The sequence below is a fragment of the Typopeltis vanoorti genome, chromosome 2 (assembly GCF_054136105.1).
Source record: "Typopeltis vanoorti isolate ZY-2024b chromosome 2, IOZ_Tvanoo_1.0, whole genome shotgun sequence".
NCBI classification, from domain to species: Eukaryota; Metazoa; Arthropoda; class Arachnida; order Uropygi; family Thelyphonidae; genus Typopeltis; species Typopeltis vanoorti.
The window spans coordinates 183,323,897-183,345,945 of record NC_143550.1 but is presented as its reverse complement, the minus strand read 5'-3'; the positions used below and the strand labels follow the sequence as shown (position 1 = coordinate 183,345,945).

The following is a 22,049-nucleotide window of genomic DNA, read 5'->3' as shown; positions in this document are numbered from 1 at the left end:
TGGTTTGAACACTGTCTTGTATATAGCTAATTTAACAGTTTTGACTAATTTCTCTGTTATTCCATTAAATTTATTCAGTTGACATCCTACCATACCAGCTTTATTCTGTTGTCTATTTTCATATTTAATTTACCATCTTCACTAAAAATTGTGCCTAAGTAGCTGAAATATTTTACCTGTTCTATAGATTCTCCATTCACAATGCAGTTGATATTTTTAATGATTCTGCCCATTTTCAATGCATTTGTCTGATCTTTATACCATACCTATTACAACAGTTTTATTCAATTTAGTCAGGGAATCTTGCAGCAGATTTATTCAGAAGTATAACATCGTCCACATAAATCAAAGAGTTGAGATTGAAATACCACTTCATAATGTGATCCATATAAATAATGAATAACAGAGGGGATAATGTACATCCTTGTTTGACACCAGATTTTACATTAAATCATCTTCCTGTACTTCCTTCAATTCTAACTGCTGAACTTACAACTCAAATAAAGACTAAGTATTGCTTGATATAATGCCCCATTGACACCATATAAATGTAGCGTTTTGAATAGATTTTCTTTTGGCACCTTGTCATATGCCTTTTCCAGATCTACAAAATTTAAATACAAATCTTTGTTATATTCCCATGACTTCTGAACTATTTGTCATAAAGTGAAAATCTGATCCTGACAACTTCTATTTGGCCTAAATCCAGCTTGTTCTTCACCAAGATTTTCTTCCACAATCCTTCTCAACCGTTTCTCAAGTATACTTGCATACATCTTACCAGGAACACTCAGTAGAGAGATACCTCTGTAATTCTCACAATCAATTTTATATCCCTTTTTATACATGGATACTATGAGAGCTCTACTCCAATCATCTGGAATTCGTCCCTCTGTCCACGCCTTCTAAACTTTACAACCATACTCGAACATTTCTGGTGGAATATCATCTACTCCTGCTGTCTTTCCACATTTCATGCCTTTGATGGCTTTTTCTACTTGAAGTATGGTTATGTATCTCTCTATTTGCCTGTTGCGTGTTTTTTACCACTGGCTTATCACTGCTTGTTTCATTTAGCAATTTTTTGAAGTCATTACTCCATACATCAAGGATATCTTTTTCACCAGTTTTCATGTCACCTTTATTATCTCTAATTCTATTTGCAGCATTTTTTCCTCCATTTCAAAGCTTCTTCAACAACCTTAAGAATACCTTGCCACCTTTCTGGTATTTATTTTCTATGTTCTTGTCAAAGTATTCTGAAGACTTTTGTTTAGCTAATTTTACTCAGTGTGTTTAGCTCTCGTACATTTGTCTCTGTATTCTCTAAGAGCACAATCTCACTTATTTGCCAGGAATATTTGATATGCTTTCTTCTTTTCCATCACTGCCTCTTTAACTTCCTGTGTCCACCATGGAATTCTGATTTTCCTATCCTTGCAGACAACCTCACCGCATGCCTCTCTGGCTGAATCAATCAGTGTTTTCTTCAGGGCTTGCCACCGAATCTCCAAGGTTTGATTCCTGTTAGATCCTCCACAAGGACCCACTTTTCTTTTTTCATTGTGTCAGTTGCTTTCTCTAAAGCCTCAAAAAATTCAAAAAAAAGCCTCAAATATCAGAATGGGGAGATGCACGAGACTTATTTGTGCCATAGGCACAAATAAGTCTCATTGTGCAGCTCCCCATTCTGATATTTGCCTACATCACTCTACTTGAGACTGCCTGCCATTCAAGAAGATTAGCCTCGTATTGAATACTATGGCTACTCCTCCTTTTCCTCGATTGTCATTGCCTGAATATAAATTTTGTATTTATTGCTCAAAAAGATCTCACTAGTTTTTGCCTTTTTTTTGTTTCATTCACCCTATTATGTTGATCTGGTACTTATCCAGTTCCTCAGCAAACTCCATTTCTTTGCCATTCAGGCTTCTTATGTTGATAGTACCGATCTTGAATTCTGGCGATGTTCAGTTGGGGTAAGTTTTAGGATTTGTTCTAGTATCTGACTTATTGCTGTTTGACCTGGTTCCCTGGCAAAAACAACAGGGGCCTTATTTAACAGGGTGATGCCCCAGCCGGCATGAAATTCTGGCATGTTTTACCATCATTTTTTATTCTGGTTTAAGCCAATAAGAATACAGTTTGATCGGCTAAATTCCAAATTGCCACCCCATTCTCGTTCGTTCAGTATTGTGTGTATTGTTACATTATTATTTCAATTTTCCCACACTCTGCAATGAATTTTCTATGTGCCCTTTGCATTCTTACATTTTTTCTGTATTCTCTCAGGGCACAAGCTGACTTACTAGCCAGAAACTTTTGATATGCTTTCTTAATTTCCTTGAAAGCTTCCCTTACTCGACTTTCTTGCATTTACAATCTTGGTAAATATCCTTCTATAATTCTAACATTCAATGTCTTCAATGATTTTTTGCAAGATCACAAGAATCTTTTCTAAACTGGATACTAAAAAGTTTTTTGGTCGAGATCGCATTTCTCTGAATGTCCTAAAAGAAGTCTATATCCCAGGGTTGCCAACTGTTTTATGTTCCTTTCTTTTTTTTCTCCTCATCTAAAATATCTTCTCTTATAGCTTGGAAATTACCCTTCAAATTACCATTCAATTTTTCTTCGAATTCTTTAAAAACTAACAGTCAACTTTATGCTCCTTACCCACACCTAATAAATCACCATTAGTATGGATGCCAACACCGTTGATCAACAGGAGATTTTGATTTTGTCCCCCCCCCCCCCCATCTACCTGCAAAACTACCATGGAAAGTTGAAATTCAAGCAGTTTTTTGATAGCTATAAGGCATTTAATTGGGTTTGGCACAAGAGCCTATTAAGTAAGTTCTCATCATGTGGTCTGTCTTCTGCAACTGGAATGTGCAGCTTTCTCCCTGGTCATCCATTACTTGTGATGGTGAATGTATCTTATCCTCAAATTTCTGCAACTAATGCTGAGATTCCACAAGACTACTCTTTCAACTACTCTCTTGATGCTATACAACAGCAACCATCAACCAGATGACTACAAATCCAATTCACAATTTTACTGATGATAGTAAACTACACTGTTCCTTTATCTGACAAATCAACAAACCATGCACTATACAGAATATCAACCCCTAGAACATCATTTGATTTCCAAACCATTCTTCAATGAGGTTCTATTTAACCATTTTAATTTCAATGCTAGTAAACCTTAATCCTGTCTTCTTTTTAATAAAGAATTGCTTTTATCTAGTCTTACTTTTGACAGCCTATTGATTGACATAAAGTTGATGAGAATGAAAAAAATTCTTGTTAAAACTGGACTGAAGCATTTACTCTTTACAAAATACATAAGAGGAAGGACTATCAGGAAATGGCCATAGAAAGAATGAATAAATGAAAAGCAAGAAAATTAGTTTTGTGAGTTTGGACTGAACTGTAAAGAAGTTTTGATTGTGGGAAAATTATCAATGCCAACTCTAATGAATTATAACCATGAAATATTTGTAGAAAATGCAAGCAGTGGAAAATGAGCATCAATAACATGTGTGAAAGAGAATGGTGTGAAATGAGAGATTTGTCATTTTTAAACCTAACTGCTTTCTTTAAGAAGTCAAGTATTTTTAACCACTTAGGGTCCATCCAAAATGTTGTATATTATATTATTCAATAGTATTCAATGGTTAGATGGATTTGTGATTTGCACAGATTTAACAGCTGTTTAAAAGAAAGTAACACTGAGTAATAGAGAAAACCTAATTATTTGGATCTTGAGGAGCAGGCGATATTTTAAATGTTTATACTAAGAGATTTGAGATTAGAGTAATGAGCAAGATTGGAATAAAGGATTTCTTTTCTTTCTTTTTTTTTTTGAGAAAGAGAGGAAAAAAAAAACTGGATTGAAGTTAATATTCTAAGTTGAGTCTTATTTGAGATATTTTCCAAAATATTGCATGCCATTTGTCCAAAGACAGGTAGCATAAGAAAGAAGGTCCTCTGTTGATTGACAGTGGCAGAATCCATACTGGTTATCATTTATTTGTTGAGACTTCATAGTCCAAAGGTTGAGTGTTAGTAGTTTTCTCCAGCAAAGTGAAATGGGATACTAATATGATGGGAGATTTGTTGCCTGTCTTATGAATAAGCTGACCAGGTTGCAACACAGATACCATTAAAATACAGAGAATAAAAATGAGACACAGAATAGGAGTTTGTGCTTCACAGTTGATGACAGTAAACTACACTGCTCCTTTATCTGACAAACCACACACTAGAAATCAACAAATCATGCACTATATAGAATATCAACTCCTAGATCATGATGCCAGAAATGGCACCATGATCAGGATACATTCACATCCAGTTTTGGAAAGAATCTTCTGATTCTTTCCTGGAAGAAAATCAAATGGACATTGAATGATTGTTTTCCTTGTCTGGCTAAGATCTCTTTAACAATACTTCAGCAACTTCTTGAATAGTTTAAACCCAACCAGGGTGACCACATCTAGTACTTTTGTACTAGATCTAGTATGTTTTATAAATTTTTAGTGTTCTAGTACATTCACCAACAGATCTAGTACTTTTTCCCTTCCGAATAATAATAACAACATGAGAGTTTGACATATGAGTTGAATATTTTTCTCTTCTCCCACCTCCCCATATGTCACATTTAATAGTGACACAAGAATATGATTTCTCTTTTTTTACTACCCCTCTCACTGTTACTAGTCTTTCCCCCCCCCCCCCGCCACATAATCCCGAACTCAGGCAATACGACTGGCATTAGCCAATGAAAATATATTCTTCGCTGTTCAAAGTTCAAACACTTCTCGTGTTATCAAAAGTCCAGTGTTTTTATCAATTTTATTAACAAAAACTTCTTTAATTCTTCATCAAAAGATTATTATTTAGATTTTACTTTTAAACATGGACAAGTGACAAGCAAAACGTCCTAAATTTAAATTTGATTCTAAATCTCAGGAGAAAATGTGTAGTGCATGAGTCAGTAAAGTACATAAACGAGCTATTGAAAGTGAAGATATCAATGCCAGCCCTTCCCACTCACAAGAAACCACTTCTCACACAGATAATTCAGATAAAAAGAGAAAGTGATGCTAGTTATGATTCAAATTCAGGTTTACAAGGTTCATCTAAAAAGATGAAAAAAATCATATAAGCAAAAATGCAAAGAAGAATGTTGGAGGATCCTTTTCTTAAATCCTGGATTTATTCAGGTAAAAGTAAAGAACACACTGCTTATTGTAAATTTTGTGATATAAGCATTAATGGTAGCAAATGTCTATTGATTCGTTATGCAAACACTAGCAGAATGTAGAATCTAAAAGAAGCTCACCAGGTATAATGTTGTTTAAATACAGTTCCAAATATCAGTCGGAAAAATAAATTAAAGAGGCAGAATTAAGATTATGTGCATATGATGCAGACAGGTCCCTTCCATACAGGGGTGCAAAGAACCTTGGCGGCACAATTTAGGGGCAATATAATCGAACACGTTCATAAAAAAATAGGGAATAAATAATACACTGAACTGTTTGTGCATATTTGTCACCTTTGAATATGAGAGATTTCAATGAGGGGCTGAATCGCTGGGTAGTTAAATAAATGGTACGAGCTTCAACACAACTTACTTTAACCACCGCTCTCAGCACAGTAAACAAACATTCTAGAGGAATTTTTTAAGTTTTCTTCTTGATGGACTTGTGTTTCACTCAGGATTTCTCCATGAGTGCAGGTCACAAAGATGCCTCCAACGATCGCGATCTTGAGCCTCTCTCTCTTCCATGTTATCCCCATAGCTTTCACTAGTGGATCTTCTCATCTTGTAGGTGGTCTTCCTGGTTTTCTCTTTATTCTTGTTGCCAGTTGAATATTCTATGTGTCCCTCTGTTATTCCTGAGTCTGGCGATGTGACCTACCTTTCTCATCCTGCTTTCATATACTGCAGTTACCATATCTTTTATGCCTGATCTCTTAGTTCCGTGATTCTAACATGTTCCATTTTGTTGATGTTACAAATCCTACGTTCCATTGCATGCTGAGTTATTCTGAGAGTCTCTTCTTCTTTTCTTGTCGTGTTCCATGTTACATTACAGGAGTATGTTTGTTTCTTATATAAAAATAACTTTTTTTTTAGAATTTGTGTTTTTTCTTTATTTTAATATACATTCCTCTTAATGTGCAGTATAATAAAATGATTCATAACGTGTCATTGTATTTCGGCATCCTTTAATTTTTGATGGAGGGGGGGGGGCACAAAAATTTTGCACTCAGGAGTCACAAACCAATGGAATGCCCATGGATGCTTTACACAATTTGCTTTTGTGGCTTATGGATACTCTTCCAACTCTACTGAAAACAATTGCTCCTGATAGTGAAATTGTTAAGAAAATACAGTGGATGCACTAAATGTAACTATCTTATAAAAAAAATGCGTTGGCTATAGATTCACCACGCAATGAAATCTCAAAAAAAAAACCCTTTGATGAATGGACTCCTTTTGACAAAAGAAAAATTAAAATATACGTCAGCCACAGATTTTACTATTTCTGAAGAGTTAATTAATTTAGAAAAATCTGATAAAAATAATGAATAAATACTTCCGGTGTTTTTTTTGTGGGTGGGAATCCCTGTATATATGTAAATAGCATAATAAATAACTGAAAATTTAATCAAAAAAAAATAAAAAAATTAGCTAACGCCTTTTTATTCCCGTATACGGGGAGTAGGCGAGGCCATTTTAGCCCTATCTAACTTTTGGAGATTGAGTGGACAGTTCAATTTCCACTGGTAGCAATCAGAGATAGATGGCCCAAAGCTATCACTAATTATGCGGTACACAGTGAAGAGAGACGGCTCAAATGTGCCGCCATCTCGTGGTCCCTAACCCTAACACAATATATTTAATGTCTGAAATAATGTGGGTTCTACGGTCGATTTTCTTGAGTTTACAGGACGAAAAACCCGAGTTTCCGTGAGGAAAAACCTGCTTGCCTGCCAAAGATCGACTAACTCGGGAACCAGTCGAAAAAAGGCTTAGAAAAATTTCCTCTAGTCGCCGACTAGACTCGAAACCAAGTCTTCCTTCGTGCGGCCAAGCGCTGTAGTATGCAAACACCACATCCACTGAGCTACACAGGCTCTAATAACTGAAAATTTAATGTTGCATTATTTTAAACACTAAAATGAGAGTAAAAATTATATGGTAAATTAATACACATGTGAAGTGCTAGAGTTACAATTGATACTTCTATTATGATGACTGACAACTGCAGCTCTTGGACTCATAGATGACTACAGTGAAGTGCGTTTTGACTTTTTTTTTTATTTTCATATTTGTTATACATGTGTTAATTCAGCAGTTTTACATCGAGTTCATCTATGATAATAAGGTAATAATACCGTAAAATGCCCTAAATAGAGTGAATGCAATGAAAGTAAATAAAAATTTAGTACTTTTTGTTGAGATCTAGCACCTTTTTCCTGCATAAGTTAGTACGAAATATTTTTGCTGAGTGGTCACCCTGAACCCAACAATCCACATTAGTGCAGAAATTAATGCCACAATCGTTGAACAAAACAAATTTTCTCCGCATGCAGTAAAAAAATAATAACAACAACACTGGTAGATTTACTACGTCTCACCATCACTCTATGATACTATTCTGAAACTGTATCAAAAAGCCAAAAGACAAAACATGCACTATATCTAGTGACAACAATAAATGGTTTATCTAAGAGATGTTCTCGTAATGAATGGCTACAATCTGAAAACTATTAACAAACATTCTACAAAAAACAATAAGTGCATCTGAAACATTGCAACAAGAGTGCTGTCACTTCACTTTTACTAGTTATTCATTGATGACATCACCAATAAATAACTAGTGTATTAAAAATAGAGTACAACCTCAAAGTTGCCTTGATCCCATGAAAAAAAGTCTCCAAAAGCGACTTTTTTTCTGATATCTTCAGAAAAGAACCTGACATTATTAATACTCAAGAAATGTGTAAGCAGAGCTCAAAACAAAATGGAAAATGATAAATTAACAGAATAAATATTTAAAAAAAAACAGTATGTAAAGTTCTTAGAGGAAGAACAAGTTATAGGTGGAATAGATGCAGTTAGGATTGCAAAGATCACAACATAAGAGCTGATCAGAAATTAATCATGAAATCTTTGGTAGTACAACCCCTAATAGGTACCACCAGAAAATGAAAGTTTTTAGTATTTCAAGTGATTTATCATTCCCCTGGTGATTTCAGTAATAAATTGGCTTTTTTTTTATTTTTATTTATTTATGTGATTCCCATTCAATAAAAAGTTTGTAAACCTATAGTGAATTAGTACTGTAGATTTTAATAATTTTTATTTTTTAATTTTATAATTTTTAGAATATTCTTTTATTTTTCTTACATAATCTGGAAATTCCAATCTGGAGACCAAAATAAAATTTATCAAGCCACTTCAGATCTCCAATAAATGGGACTGTGGTCTCACCCCAGGTGATGAAATTATCTCTCACTAAAGACAATCCATAAATGTCCATGTCATCACAGGATTTGAACCCAGCCTACCAGAAAAGCAGATAAAAAATATAATATAAAATAAGTGCTATACTCCTCATGAAGGTATTTTCTTGATCATAAATTAGTATAATAATAATATTTGGTTTCCAGATCAAGTGTTGATCAATTTTTATTAAACTGAACCAACTAGTTTTGCCACACTTTAACCTTAACAGAAATAAAGGACTAATACTCCCAGAGATATGGAAAACCCTAATCAGAACTTTAAAAACAGAAGAAATGAACTTTAATACAAACTACAGAAAGTTCCTTAGAAATAGCTAGCTAACCTTGTACATGTGATACGTGTTTCACTCACTTTCAATACTATTCTATTTGTAATTATTCTAGTCAGTTTTTTACAGTTAATTTTTGTCAGTTTTGCAGTTACGCATAATTGTGAGATTGTTTAAACTTATAAGTACCCTGAAGATGCCAACAGTTAAAGTGTGGCGAAACTAGTTGGTTCAGTTTAATAAAAATTGATCAACACTTGATCTGGAAACCAAATATTATTATTATATTAAGTATTATACTCCATTGTAATATTTAACTTCTTTCTTTATTTATTTTACACTTCCAAATGAAAAACATTCATTTGTCACCAATATTCCTTTTAATTTTTGCCAGCCCAATGTGCATATGGAAAATATTTTTCTTTATGCAGCCTGTGCTCACAAACAGCAACTCCTAAATTAATTTGCTTAAATCTGCATAGTTACAAAACATCACAATTTGCATGAATTCAAGTGACTGAACTGACTAGACAGCAGACAATCTAAACAAATATACCTCTGCAACTTGCTGATGTCAGTGTCAGTTTACCGACACAGCACAAGTCAAAGTAACTAATTCATCATCACCATCATCAAATTCCTGCCATGTACCCTCAAGGGGTGTACAGGATATGACTGTACCACATGAAAAAAATTACATCACTATTAATTTCCTATCTACAATTTTCCTCCAAATCAGTCTGTTACTTGTCAACACTCCAACATTATCAGATCTTATATTTCTATCGTCTAAAGCACTTTGTACCTTATCAATCCACCTATATCTTGGTCTTCCTCTGGGTCGTTTTGCTGCCAACCTGGCAGAGAACACTTGTTTTGCTAATCTTTCTTCGCCCATTCGGTTTAAGTAACCATACCACCTGAGATTAGCACTGCTAACGCATTCCTGAATGCTGACAATGTCAAGTTCTTTCCTAATATCCTCGTTTTTAATATGATACTGCCATTGATGCCATCCATTCACGCCTATAATCTTTCTCAGGACTCTCATATCTGTGGTCTCTAGTCTTTGGTCAAGTGTTTTACTTCTGACCCAGCTCTCAGATCCATAAGTTAAAACTGGTTTGAACACGGTCTTGTATACAGCTAATTTAGTGTTCCGACTAATTTCTCTCTTATTCCATATGAATTTAATCAATAGACTTCCCACCATACCAGCTTTGCTGATTCTGTTGTCTATTTCTATATTTAATTTACCATCTTCAGTAAAAATCGTGCCTAAATAGCTGAAATGTTTTACTTGTTCCACAGGTTCTCCATTCACAACACAGTTAACATTTTCGATGATTCTGCCTATTTTCATTGTCTTTGTCTTTTTATTGCTGACCTTCATACCATATCTATTACAACAACTATTGAATTTAGTCAGAGAATCTTGCAGACTTGTAGCGGATTTATTTAGAAGTATAACATCATCTGCATAAAGCAAAGAGCTGACATTAACATCTCCAATTTTGATATCATGTTTAATACCACTTTCCTTCATAATGTGATCCATATAGATAATGAATAACAGAGTAAAAAAAGTAACTAATTAGAGTGTATTAATTTATTTTCTAAATAACTTAGGGAATTGAAACAACATAGATCCGAATATAAATTAAATTATACTTTAATAGATATTTCCGATATTTCGGCAATGTCACATTGCCATTTTCTAAAGGAACTTACAAAAAGGCAGGTGCACACAGGCAATAACAATACAGTAACTGAGAATGAAGATTTGAAGCTATCATTCTCCTAGAAGTCCTGATGGTGCCCTCTGGCAGGCTAAGTAGGCGTTCTTGGCCGTTGGGCTGAAGGTCTGCTGATGTATGCCTTCCAAATTTGGGGCAGTCGCATACAACCAAATTTGTTGAGGTTTGGAGAGTTTCTTAGGGCAGAGGCTGATTCCATAAATAATCTTTCGAATTTATATTTGCTCCGGTGTATTATGGTTGCTTTCTTCCACCGTATTCTGTGGCGAGTATTCAGAGCATGGTCTGCAAGACTAGAATGGCTATACTTGTAAAACCGGATGTAGTCCTTGTGTTCAGAAATTCTGATATTCACTGTCCTGCCTGTTTGGCCAAAGTACGACAGTTTACAACTGCAAGGGACCTGGTATACACCAGGTAGGTCTAGGGGAAGTGGTTGGTCTTTGGTAGAGCGGATAAAGGATGCCAATTTTCTGTAAGGCCTGTAACAGGAGGTGAGGTCATGTTTTTTTAGAATTTTGGTAATTTTTTCTGAGGTGCCTCGGATGTAGGGAATGGTGATGGATTTAGAGTAATCTTTTTTGTGGAGGGGGAGGAGGGGGGCTGTGGTTTGTAGGTTTTAATATTTTTTGGATTTTTTTTTTGGGGGGGGGGGGTAGCCATTGGCTGAGAAAGTGTTGAGGATGTGATTTTTAACCAACGTATAAGCCTGTCTAGAGTGTATTAAGTTGGAATGGGTTAATGTAATACTTGGTGGAGACTGGAGAAATTACTAAATAAAATAAATGACAAAATTATTATCATCATCATCATCAAATTCCTGCCATGTACCCTCAAGGGGTGTACAGGATATGATAGTACTACATGAAAAAAAAATTACATCATTACTAACTTCCTATCTACAATTTTCCTCCAAATCAGTCTGTTACTTGTCAAGGCTCCAACATTATCAGATCTTATATTTCTATCATCATCTAAGGCACTTTGTACCGTATCAATCCACCTATATCTTTGTCTTCCTCTGGGATGTTTTCCTGCCAACCTGGCCGAGAACACTTGTTTTGCTAATCTTTCTTTGCCCATTCTGTTTAAGTGACCATACCACCTGAGATTAGCTTGGCTAACGCATTCCTGGATGCTGACAATGTCAAGTTCTTTCCTAATATCCTCGTTTTTAATATGATATTGCCATTGATGCCATCTGTTCACGCCTCTAATCTTTCTCAGGATTCTCATATCTGCGGTCTCTAGTCTTTGGTCAAGTGTTTTACTTCTGACCCAGCTCTCAGATCCATAAGTTAAAATTGGTTTGAACACTGTCTTGTATACAGCTAATTAATTTAGTGTTCTGACTAATTTCTCTTTTATTCCATATGAATTTATTCAATTGACTTCCCAAAATACCAGCTTTGCTGATTCTGTTGTCTATTTCTATATTGAATTTACCATCTTCACTAAAAATCATGCCTAAGTAGCTGAAATGTTTTACTTGTTCCACAGGTTCTCCATTCACAACACAGTTGACATTTTCAATGATTCTGCCTATTTTCATTGGCTTTGTCTTTTTATTGCTGACCGTCATACCCTATCTATTACAACAGCTATTCAATTTAGTCAGAGAATCTTGCAGACTTGTAGCGGATTTATTTAGAAGTATAACATCATCTGCATAAAGCAAAGAGCTGACATTAACATCTCCAATTTTGATATCATGTTTAATACCACTTTCCTTCATAATGTGATCCATATAGATAATGAATAACAGAGGGGATAATGTACATCCTTGTCTCACACCAGATTTAACATTAAACCATCTTCCTGTACTTCCTTCATTTCCAACTGCTGACTTACAACTCAAATAAAGACTAAGTATTGCTTGATATAATGACCCATTGACACCATATAATTGCAGTGTATTGAATAGCTTCTCTCTTTGCACCTTGTCATATGCCTTTTCCAAATCGACAAAACTTAAATACAGATCTTTGTTATATTCCCATGCTTTCTCGACTATTTGTCGTAAAGTGAAGATCTGATCCTGACAGCCTCTATTTGGCCTGAATCCAGTTGTTCTTCACCAAGCTTTTCTTCCACAATTCTTTTCAACCGTTTCTCAAGCATACTTGCATAGATCTCACCAGGAACACTCAGTAGGGAAATACCTCTGTAATTCTCACATTCAATTTTATTTCCCTTTTTATATATGGGTACTATGAGAGCTCTACTCCAATCATTGGGAATTCGTCACTCTGTCCAGGCTTTCTGAACTATGCAGTGCAGCCACTGGAAGACTCTCATACCACCATACTTCAGCATTTCTGGTCGAATATCATCTACTTCTGCTGCCTTTCAGCATTTCAAGCCTTTGATGGCTTTTTCTACTTCAAGTATGGATATGTATTCCTGACTGCATGCCTGGTCAGTGTATTTTACCACTGTGCTGTCATCACTGCTTGTTTCATTTAGCAGTTTTTCAAAGTAATTACTCCATACTTCAAGGATATCTTTTTCTCCCATTTTCATGTCACCTTTATCATCTCTAACTTCTTTTACAGCACTCTTTCCTCCATTCCTAAGCTTCTTCAACAACCTCCAGAATATTTTACCACCTTCTTGATATTTATTTTCTATATTCTTGCCAAAGTCTTCCCATGACTCTTGTTTAGCTAGTTTTACACAGTGTTTGGCATTCATGCATTTGTCTCTATATTCTGTTTTGTTTTGTTTGCCTTGCGTATTTTAGTGCGTCTATTTTGGTGTGTTATAACGTATAATTTGACAAAACACGTTACAGATAAGTATGGCACCTGTGCGAAGGAAAATGGCGGCCAGTAATGAAGGTTTGCCATCGTTATCAAAGAACGGTAGCATAAAAGAAATGAGTCAGTGTACTAGCTGTGAAATGTACGCTTTGCGGAGTGCGGTCTGAGTGTGGTTAGATGATAATAAAGGATTGAATGTGTGTAGAAAATGTAGGGAGAATGAGGAATTGAAGTGTATTTCGGATCGTGAGTGTGATATTTTTGTCAACCTTCAGAATGAAGGAAATAGGGATATGACAAGAAACAGCAAGGTTGTACATGAAAATTGTGAGAGTGTGAATGTAGAAAGTGTGAATGATAGTATAAATGGTTTCTCAGAGAACAAAAAAGATGAGTTAGATGCATTGAGTGAGATCGCGTTGTTGAATAGTGCGATAGAAAGAGCAAAACGGCAGCTAGAGTGCATGAACAAAAGTAGACTGAATGAACCAACCAACCAATAATAAAAGGTATGACAGGAAAAATAGACGTATGAATGTGAACATGAACAAAATGAAGGATAGAGTGCTGTATGGAGACTCGTTAGTACGAGGTGTGTTAGTAGAGGATTTGACAAAATCGTACCAACCTGGTGCGACTATAAAGGACGTAACTGCGTCTATTAGAGAGCAAAAGGAAAGGGTGAAAGAAATTATTGTTGTGGCAGGTACGAATGATTTGAAAGGAGATAAAATGGAAATGATAGAAGACCTGAATGAATTGTTTGAGGTAGCAAAAGAAAAGAGTGAGAGAGTTAGAATGATTAGTCTTTTGCCACGGTATGACAGTGAAATGTTTAAAAGGAGGGCTATAATTGCAAATGACTTTATGCGTGGGTTATGTATGACGAGTGGTGTGGAATTTGTGGATGTGTGGAGTGAGTTTGATGGGCGAAAGGATCTATATAAGATGGATGGCTTGCATTTGAATGGTTACGGTGTAAGAAGACTTGAGAAAGTATTGCTGAATGTAGTGGATGTGCAAATTCAGGGAAACTAGATTTGTTAGGGGAGGGGAGTAGAGATACAGTCCTTATGGAGGCAGTTGAATGTAAGAATGAATATAATATGCCAGAGCAAATAAGGACAACAAATCTGAGTGGGATAGTTAATATAAGGCATCAAGGTAGGGTTGGGGCTAATGGGGGTCTTAAATTCATGTACACTAATACTAGGAGTATTAGGAACAAGAAGGAAGAGTTTTTGGCCATGGTTGGCACTTCCAGACCACAGGTTATAGGTATTAGTGAAACATGGCTGACTGTAGATGATATAACTAGTGGGATTGAATGTGATGGGTATAGTGTGTTCAGGAATGACAGAGAGAATAAAACGGGGGGAGGAGTATCGTTGATGATAGCTGATGAACTCCAGCCAAGGAGAATAGAAGTTGAATTGCAGGATAGAGAAAAGAGCACATTTGAGGCCATTTGGTGTGAGATTGTGGATAGCAGAACTAAATATACAATTGGGTGCTGCTATAGACCAGGTGATGGAAAAGATGGTGGTGACAGTATGCACAAGCAAATAGAAGAAATGGGTGGAAGGAGGGTGATTATTATGGGAGATTTCAACTATGGTCGCATTGATTGGAGTGAGGAGAGGACACACGGGAGGAAGGAACTGGATTTTATGCGGTTATTAAGGGATAACTATCTGCGACAGCATGTAATGGAGAGTGCTTGACCTAGTAATTACATCTGAGGATTTGGCTGTAACAAATATGACCACATTGCCACCAATCAGTGAGAGTGATCATAGGGTCTCAACTTGGGAGGTGGCTAAAGGTGTAGAATTTTCAATTAAGACAGGGTACATGTGGAATTATCGGGCTGGAAAGTATGACAAGCTTAGGAGTTTGATTGGTTCAGTGCCATTGTATGTACAACTGCAAGGACTAGAAGTTGATAGTGCATGGGAGGTAGTTAAGAAGTGCTTGCATGAAGCAATGGCTGACTGTATACCTAGAGTCCGAATAATAAATCAAGTAGGGGTTAAATGGATGAATAACACCATTAAGCTTGAGTTGCAAAAAAAGAAACAACTATGGAGGGAATTTAAGGAGAAGGGTGACCGGCAGGCACATGAACGGTATAAAGCGCAGGCCAGAAGGGTGACGAGTGTGGTAAGAAAAGCAAAAAAGGATTATGAAAGAACATTGGCCATGCAGGCTAAAGAGAATCCTAAACAGTTTTTTAGATATGTAGCAAGTAAAAGGAAAAATGTACATGGCAGATTGATTTTAAAGAATGCCGATGGTAGGGAGGTAACTGAATCAGTTGAGATAGTTGAGTTACTGAGTGAGCACTTTGCAAAAGTATATCATCCAGGTGGTGACATTGCAGAAATGAATAAACCAGTAGATTATATGGGAATTGTGGTTAATAAAGTGGAGGTGAGTAGTCTATTGCATAACCTCAATGTCAATACATCTGTGGGATTGGATGGTATACCAGCTCGTGTTGTACGAGAAGCAGCTAAAGAATTGTCAGTACCCTTGACCATTTTGTTTAATTTGAGTCTCGGGTCTGGGTTAGTCCCGAGCGGGTGGAAAGAGGGGAAAATAGTTCCACTGCATAAAGGTGGTTCCAGGACTGCTGTTGTAAATTACCGACCGATTAGCATATCAGGAATCATTGTCAAGGTCTTAGAGAAAATAGTCAAGAGGAAAATACAAGATTGGATAGAAGAAAATGGGATACTGTATCGGGGACAGCATGGTTTTGTGAAGGGTAGGTCATGCCTCAGTAACTTGCTCACGTATTATAACACAGTGACGGCATCTGGTCACCTAGGTTTCTTCTTGATGGGGAGAAGGTGGAGAGGATCCAGAGGCGAGTGACCAAGATGATAGCAGGTCTGTGGAATGAACCGTATGAGAACAGGTTGAGGATTTGTGGGTTGCAAAAATTGGTTGATAGGCGGAGGAGGGGAGATATGATTGAGACATTCAAATTACTGAAGGGTTTCTATAAAATTAATTCAGAAGATATTTTTGAGAACAGGGCTGGTTGTGGGAGGACTAGGGGACATCCATGGAAACTGGGCAAAAGTGTGGTTAGTAAAGGTGTTAGAGCTGGGTTCTTTACTTTCAGAGTAGTGAATGAGTGGAATGCGCTCCCTGAGTCTGTGGTGGATGCTGTGATAGTGAATGAGTTTAAGGCGAGGTATGATAGATACTGTATGAATGTCAAATAGTTGTGATGAATATGATTTGGGGCCTCCCTCGATGAGTCTAATGACTCCCTGGAGTTGCCCGTAATAATAGTAATAGTAATAATAATAGTAATTCTCTAAGAGCACAAGCTGACTTATTTGACAGGAACTTTTGATATGCTTTCTTCTTTTCCTTCACTGCCTCTTTAACTTCCTGTGTCCACCACGGAGTTCTGATTTTTTTATCCTTGCACACAACTTCACCACATGCTTCTCTGGCAGAATCAATGTTTTCTTTACAGTTTGCCACTGAATCTCCAAGGTTTGATTCCTGTTCTCAAACTCTTTCATTTTTTCTTCAATAATCTTTGTGTATTTTAGTCTACAGTTCACATCTGAGAGCTGCTCAACTTTTATTCGCTTTAAAACTTTCTTACATGTTATTTTTTTCAATATGAAATTCAATTCTATCCTGCTCAAGACTAAATAGTGATCACTTCCAATTTCAAATCCTCTGTACACTCTGGTGACCTGCAATAGAGAGAAAACATCACTATCAAGTGAATGAGACTTTTCTTATTCCTAGCCTCTTCTCTCCATGTGAATTTGTGCACATTTTTATGTTGGAACATGGTGTTAGTAATAACCTGTCCATGTCCTGAGCAGAAATCCAACAGATATTTGCCATTATTATTAGCTTTGCTCTTTTCTCTAAATTTTCCCAAAATATTTTTGTACGTCTCACAATCATTTCCTACTCTGCTATTCAGATCCCCAACAAGGACCAACTTTTCCTTTTTCATTGTGTCAGTTGCTTTTTCTAAAGCATCAAAAAATTCCTCCACTTCTACCTTAGTAGAACCTTCTGTGGGACCATAGGCACAAATAAGTCTCATTGTCCAGTTCCTCATTCTCATATTTGCCCACATTACTGTACTTGAGACTGACTACCATTCAAGAAGATTAGCCTCATATTTTGTGTTGAATACTATGGCTACTCCTTCTTTTCCTTGATTGTCATTGTCTGAATATAACATTTTGTATTTATTGCTCAGAAAGATCTCACTAGTTTTTGTCTTTTTTGTTTCAGTTACCCCTATTATGTCGATCTGGTACTTATCTAATTCCTCAGCTAGCTCCATTTCTTTGCCATTCAGGCTTCTTACGTTGATAGTACCGATCTTTAACTCTGGTGATTTTGATTTGGGGTTTGTTTTCAGATTTGTTCCAGTAGCTGACTTTTATGAAAACAACAGGGGCCCTTGTTTAACCGGGCGACGCCCCAGTCGGCATGAATTTTTGTCATGTTGTACCATCATTTTTTATTTTGGTTTAACCAATAAGAATACAATTTGGTCGGCTAAATCCCAAATTGCCAGACCATCCTCGTTCGTTCAGTATCCAAGTAGATACCCAACAGGGTGCACCACGAGAAGGCGAGGATTGGACATTAGATCAGAAGCCCTGGTCGGTTCTCCACATTCCTTTAAAGGCTATGTGGAGGTCTCCTCTCAGTTATACAGCTTTGACCCTTAAGCACCCCCCTTAAGCCCCTTTGACCCTTAAGCACCACCTGACAAAATTAGTGACTGCAAATTAGAAATTTTGAAAGCAAAAATTTTATGTGTGCATGTATAGCTTGGAGGGAACATTGCTTGTCACCAATCATTATAAGTATCAGGTTTGGCCATTTAAATATGGTCACATAAAAAAAAAATAGCTATGATATCAGAAGCCTCAATCTGAAACATAGCCTGTATGTATAATAAACAAAAAGTAGTTTATGAGTTTTTTTTTTTATTATGTGGGTCCCACCCACAAAATGTTGAAACTTAAAAATAAGGATTTTTATTTTTTTCAATTTTATTAATTATATATATTTTGTATTTTTTACTTCTTTGTTACATAGTCTTGAAACCCTATTCTAGAAACAAAACATGGAACTTTTTCAAGCCACTTCAGGCCTCCAATAAGTGGGACAGTGGTCTCACACCAGGTGATGAAATTCATCTTCCACCTAAAGACGATGATCTCAAACATTTATCCATGACCATAGTGGGATTTGAACCCCATAGCTTCTTGTTTGGAGAACAGATATGCTAACCACTATGCAAATTTGATACCTAAAAAGTCTGCTAATAACATAGGTTAATTACCAGAATTATTAAAAAACTCAATGGATAGGATTTCAAATGATAGAAGAATGTGATGGTGGTTAGTGAAATGGGGATATTTGTAAATTTATCCAATTAATCATATACATAATGAATTTAAATACTACAAACCTTCCAGATAATTGAGCAACCAAATTGCATCCATAACTGTCCTGATGGCAAGGGGTACACGCACCTTTACTTCCTATCCACAGAGTGCTATCAAGTCCACTTCGTCCTGGAAACCCAAAGGAACTCCAGTCTACTGCCTAGCTGTTTAAATAAGATAAATATATACCTTACTTCTGATTTAGGTACTTTGCATCCATGGGAGAATTAATTAGAGATAACTGATTGTGTGTTCTGTTTATGGGATTAAGATTTGAATTAAGGATTGAAACAAAACTTTGCAAACTTGTATGGACTCTAACAATAGTTTGTTACAGTGGATAATCTGTTATAATATATTTCTTTTAGAATAGCATTGTAACCGAGGAGATTTTGGTTGAGACATTTGGAAGTTTGTTATAGTGGGTGCATTTGTCATGGTATTTGCTATAGTGAGAGTCAACTGTATATTTTAACCTATCAAAACAAGCATATCAGAGGTTATAACTGTTTTGTATTTAGTCAGTTTTGCACTGATGTCATGGGATAATTTATAATTTTTTTGGATGATCATAAAATGTCTTTTTTCATTTAGTCATTAATTTGGTGTAAGGAGGTATAATAGCCCATTTTTCCTATTTAATAAATAGTGCAAATGGTGAAATTTGGTACCAAAAGATAAGTTCTTTTGGAAATCTTTAGCATGAATTAAGATTTTTTTTTCATCATTATATTTATGAGTGTTCGTGTGATTAACTATAAGGGTAATGCGTTTAATTTTCTGATTTTTAAAGGATTAATATTTGTTTACTTTGTGTAACATAATGTTGATGTATAAAACAATGGTGGGCGATTTTAATATGTGTGATTACATTCACTCCAGAATGTGTGAAATGTACGGCCTTTGCAGAATGAGAGATTTCTGGAAGGAGAATGAAACTAGAGAACGTGTTTGTTGAAAGTGTTTTGAGAGCGAATGCCAGAAGTGTGAAAAGAGCAAGAAGAGTGATAGCAGTGAAATGAAAGACAAAATGAATGATAATGAGATTGGCATACTTAGTGTTGAAGAGGTATGACTGACTGACTGTACAAATCACATGGTGGAAAATGAAGAGAATAACAAGATGATAATGGTGATTCATTGATACAAGGATTCCTAGAGGAGAGTGTGACGAAATCATGTTTTTCTGGAGCTAAGATAAAGGATGTCAGTTATGCTGTAAGGATGCAGAGAGTTAAGGTGAAATATGTTTATTTTGGCTAGTACAGAGCAGGTGCCAAGTATGGTATGCGAGAAGACATGAAAGAGTTGCAAGTGCATGAGAAAAAGAAGAATGAGGAAGTAAAAGGTGTATGTTGCCACGGTATGATAGAGGTGAGTTGAGACAGAGAGCTATGATCATGAATGAGAGTGCATGCAGATTATATAGGAGGAATGGGTGTGGAGTTTGTGGAGTGAGTCTGATGGAAAGAAGGCTTTATAAAAGGTGGATGACTTTCATCTAAATGGATTTGGTGTCAGTAGTCTTGAGAGAGAGTGTTGTTCGGTGAAAGCTTTGAAGTACAAAGTCAGGGAAACTGAAATATTTCAGGGGGGATGCAGGTGAATGTGGGTCCAGGCAATCTAGAGGTTAGAAAGTGGGAGACTGATCACATGATGCAAAATGCAGCACTCCAGATTAACTTTAGTGGGCTAAGTAATACAAAGTGTAAGAAGGAGGTGTAGGATGAAGGGATATTGTAGCTTATGTATACTAATGCAGAAGTATTCAAAATAAGGTCGAGGAGTTTTGGGCATTGGTTAGCACAACTTGGCCAAAAGTTACATGCATTAGTGAGACATGTTGAATGAGAATGATATAATCATAAGAATAAATGCAAGGAGTATAGTATCTTCAGAGAGGACAGAAGGAACAAGATGTCATCATCATCATCAAATTCCTGCCATGTACCCTCAAGGGGTGTACAGGATATGACAGTACTACATGAAAAAATTACATCATTACTAACTTCCTATCCACAATTTTCCTCCAAATCAGTCTGTTACTTGTCAAGACTCCAACATTATCAGATCTTATATTTCTATCGTCTAAGGCACTTTGTACCGTATCAATCCACCTATATCTTGGTCTTCCTCTGGGTCATTTTCCTGCCAACCTGGCAGAGAACACTTGTTTTGCTAATCTTTCCTCTCCCATTCTATTTAAGTGACCATACCATCTGAGATTAGCTCTGCTAACGCATTCCTGGATGCTGACAATGTCAAGTTCTTTCCTAATATCCTCATTTTTAATATGATATTGCCATTGATGCCATCTGTTCACGCCTCTAATCTTTCTCAGGACTCTCATATCTGCGGTCTCTAGTCTTTGGTCAAGTGTTTTACTTCTGACCCAGCTTTCAGATCCATAAGTTAAAATTGGTTTGAACACAGTCTTGTATACAGCTAATTTAGTGTTCCGACTAATTTCTTTCTTATTCCATATGAATTTATTCAATTGACTTCCCACCATACCAGCTTTGCTGATTCTGTTGTCTATTTCTATATTTAGTTTACCATCTTCAGTAAAAATTGTGCCTAAGTAGCTGAAATGTTTTACTTGTTCCACCGGTTCTCCATTCACAACACAGTTGACATTTTCAATGATTCTGCCTATTTTCATTGTCTTTGTCTTTTTATTGCTGACCTTCATACCATATCTATTACAACAGCTATTCAATTTAGTCAGAGAATCTTGCAGACTTGTAGCGGATTTATTTAGAAGTATAACATCATCCGCATAAAGCAAAGAGCTGACATTAACATCTCCAATTTTGATATCAGGTTTAATGCCACATTCCTTCATAATGTGATCCATATATATAATGAATAACAGAGGGGATAACGTACATCCTTGTCTCACACCAGATTTAACATTAAACCATCTTCCTGTACTTCCTTCAATTCTAACTGCTGACTCACAACTCAAATAAAGACTAAGTATTGCTTGATATAATGCCCCATCGACACCATATAACTGCAGTGTATTGAATAGCTTCTCTCTTGGCACCTTGTCATATGCCTTTTCCAAATCGACAAAACTTAAATACAGATCTTTGTTATATTCCCATGCTTTCTCGACTATTTGTCGTAAAGTGAAGATCTGATCCTGACAGCCTCTATTTGGCCTGAATCCAGCTTGTTCTTCACCAAGCTTTTCTTCCACAATTCCTCTCAACCGTTTCTCAAGTATACTTGCATAGATCTTGCCAG

The 22,049-nt window shown here is 36.2% G+C and overlaps 1 protein-coding gene across 2 annotated transcripts in view; it reads right to left on the bottom strand.

Moving 5' to 3' along the window:
• HSPBAP1 (HSPB1 associated protein 1) overlaps positions 1-22,049 on the bottom strand; it is a 132,972-nt gene that overhangs the window by 63,681 nt on the left and 47,242 nt on the right. For both annotated transcript variants that reach the window (XM_090409835.1, XM_090409844.1), the window contains exon 4: positions 18,821-18,957. In XM_090409835.1, coding sequence (XP_090265961.1) covers positions 18,821-18,957 — 137 coding nt within the window. The remainder of the gene's footprint in view (positions 1-18,820; positions 18,958-22,049) is intronic.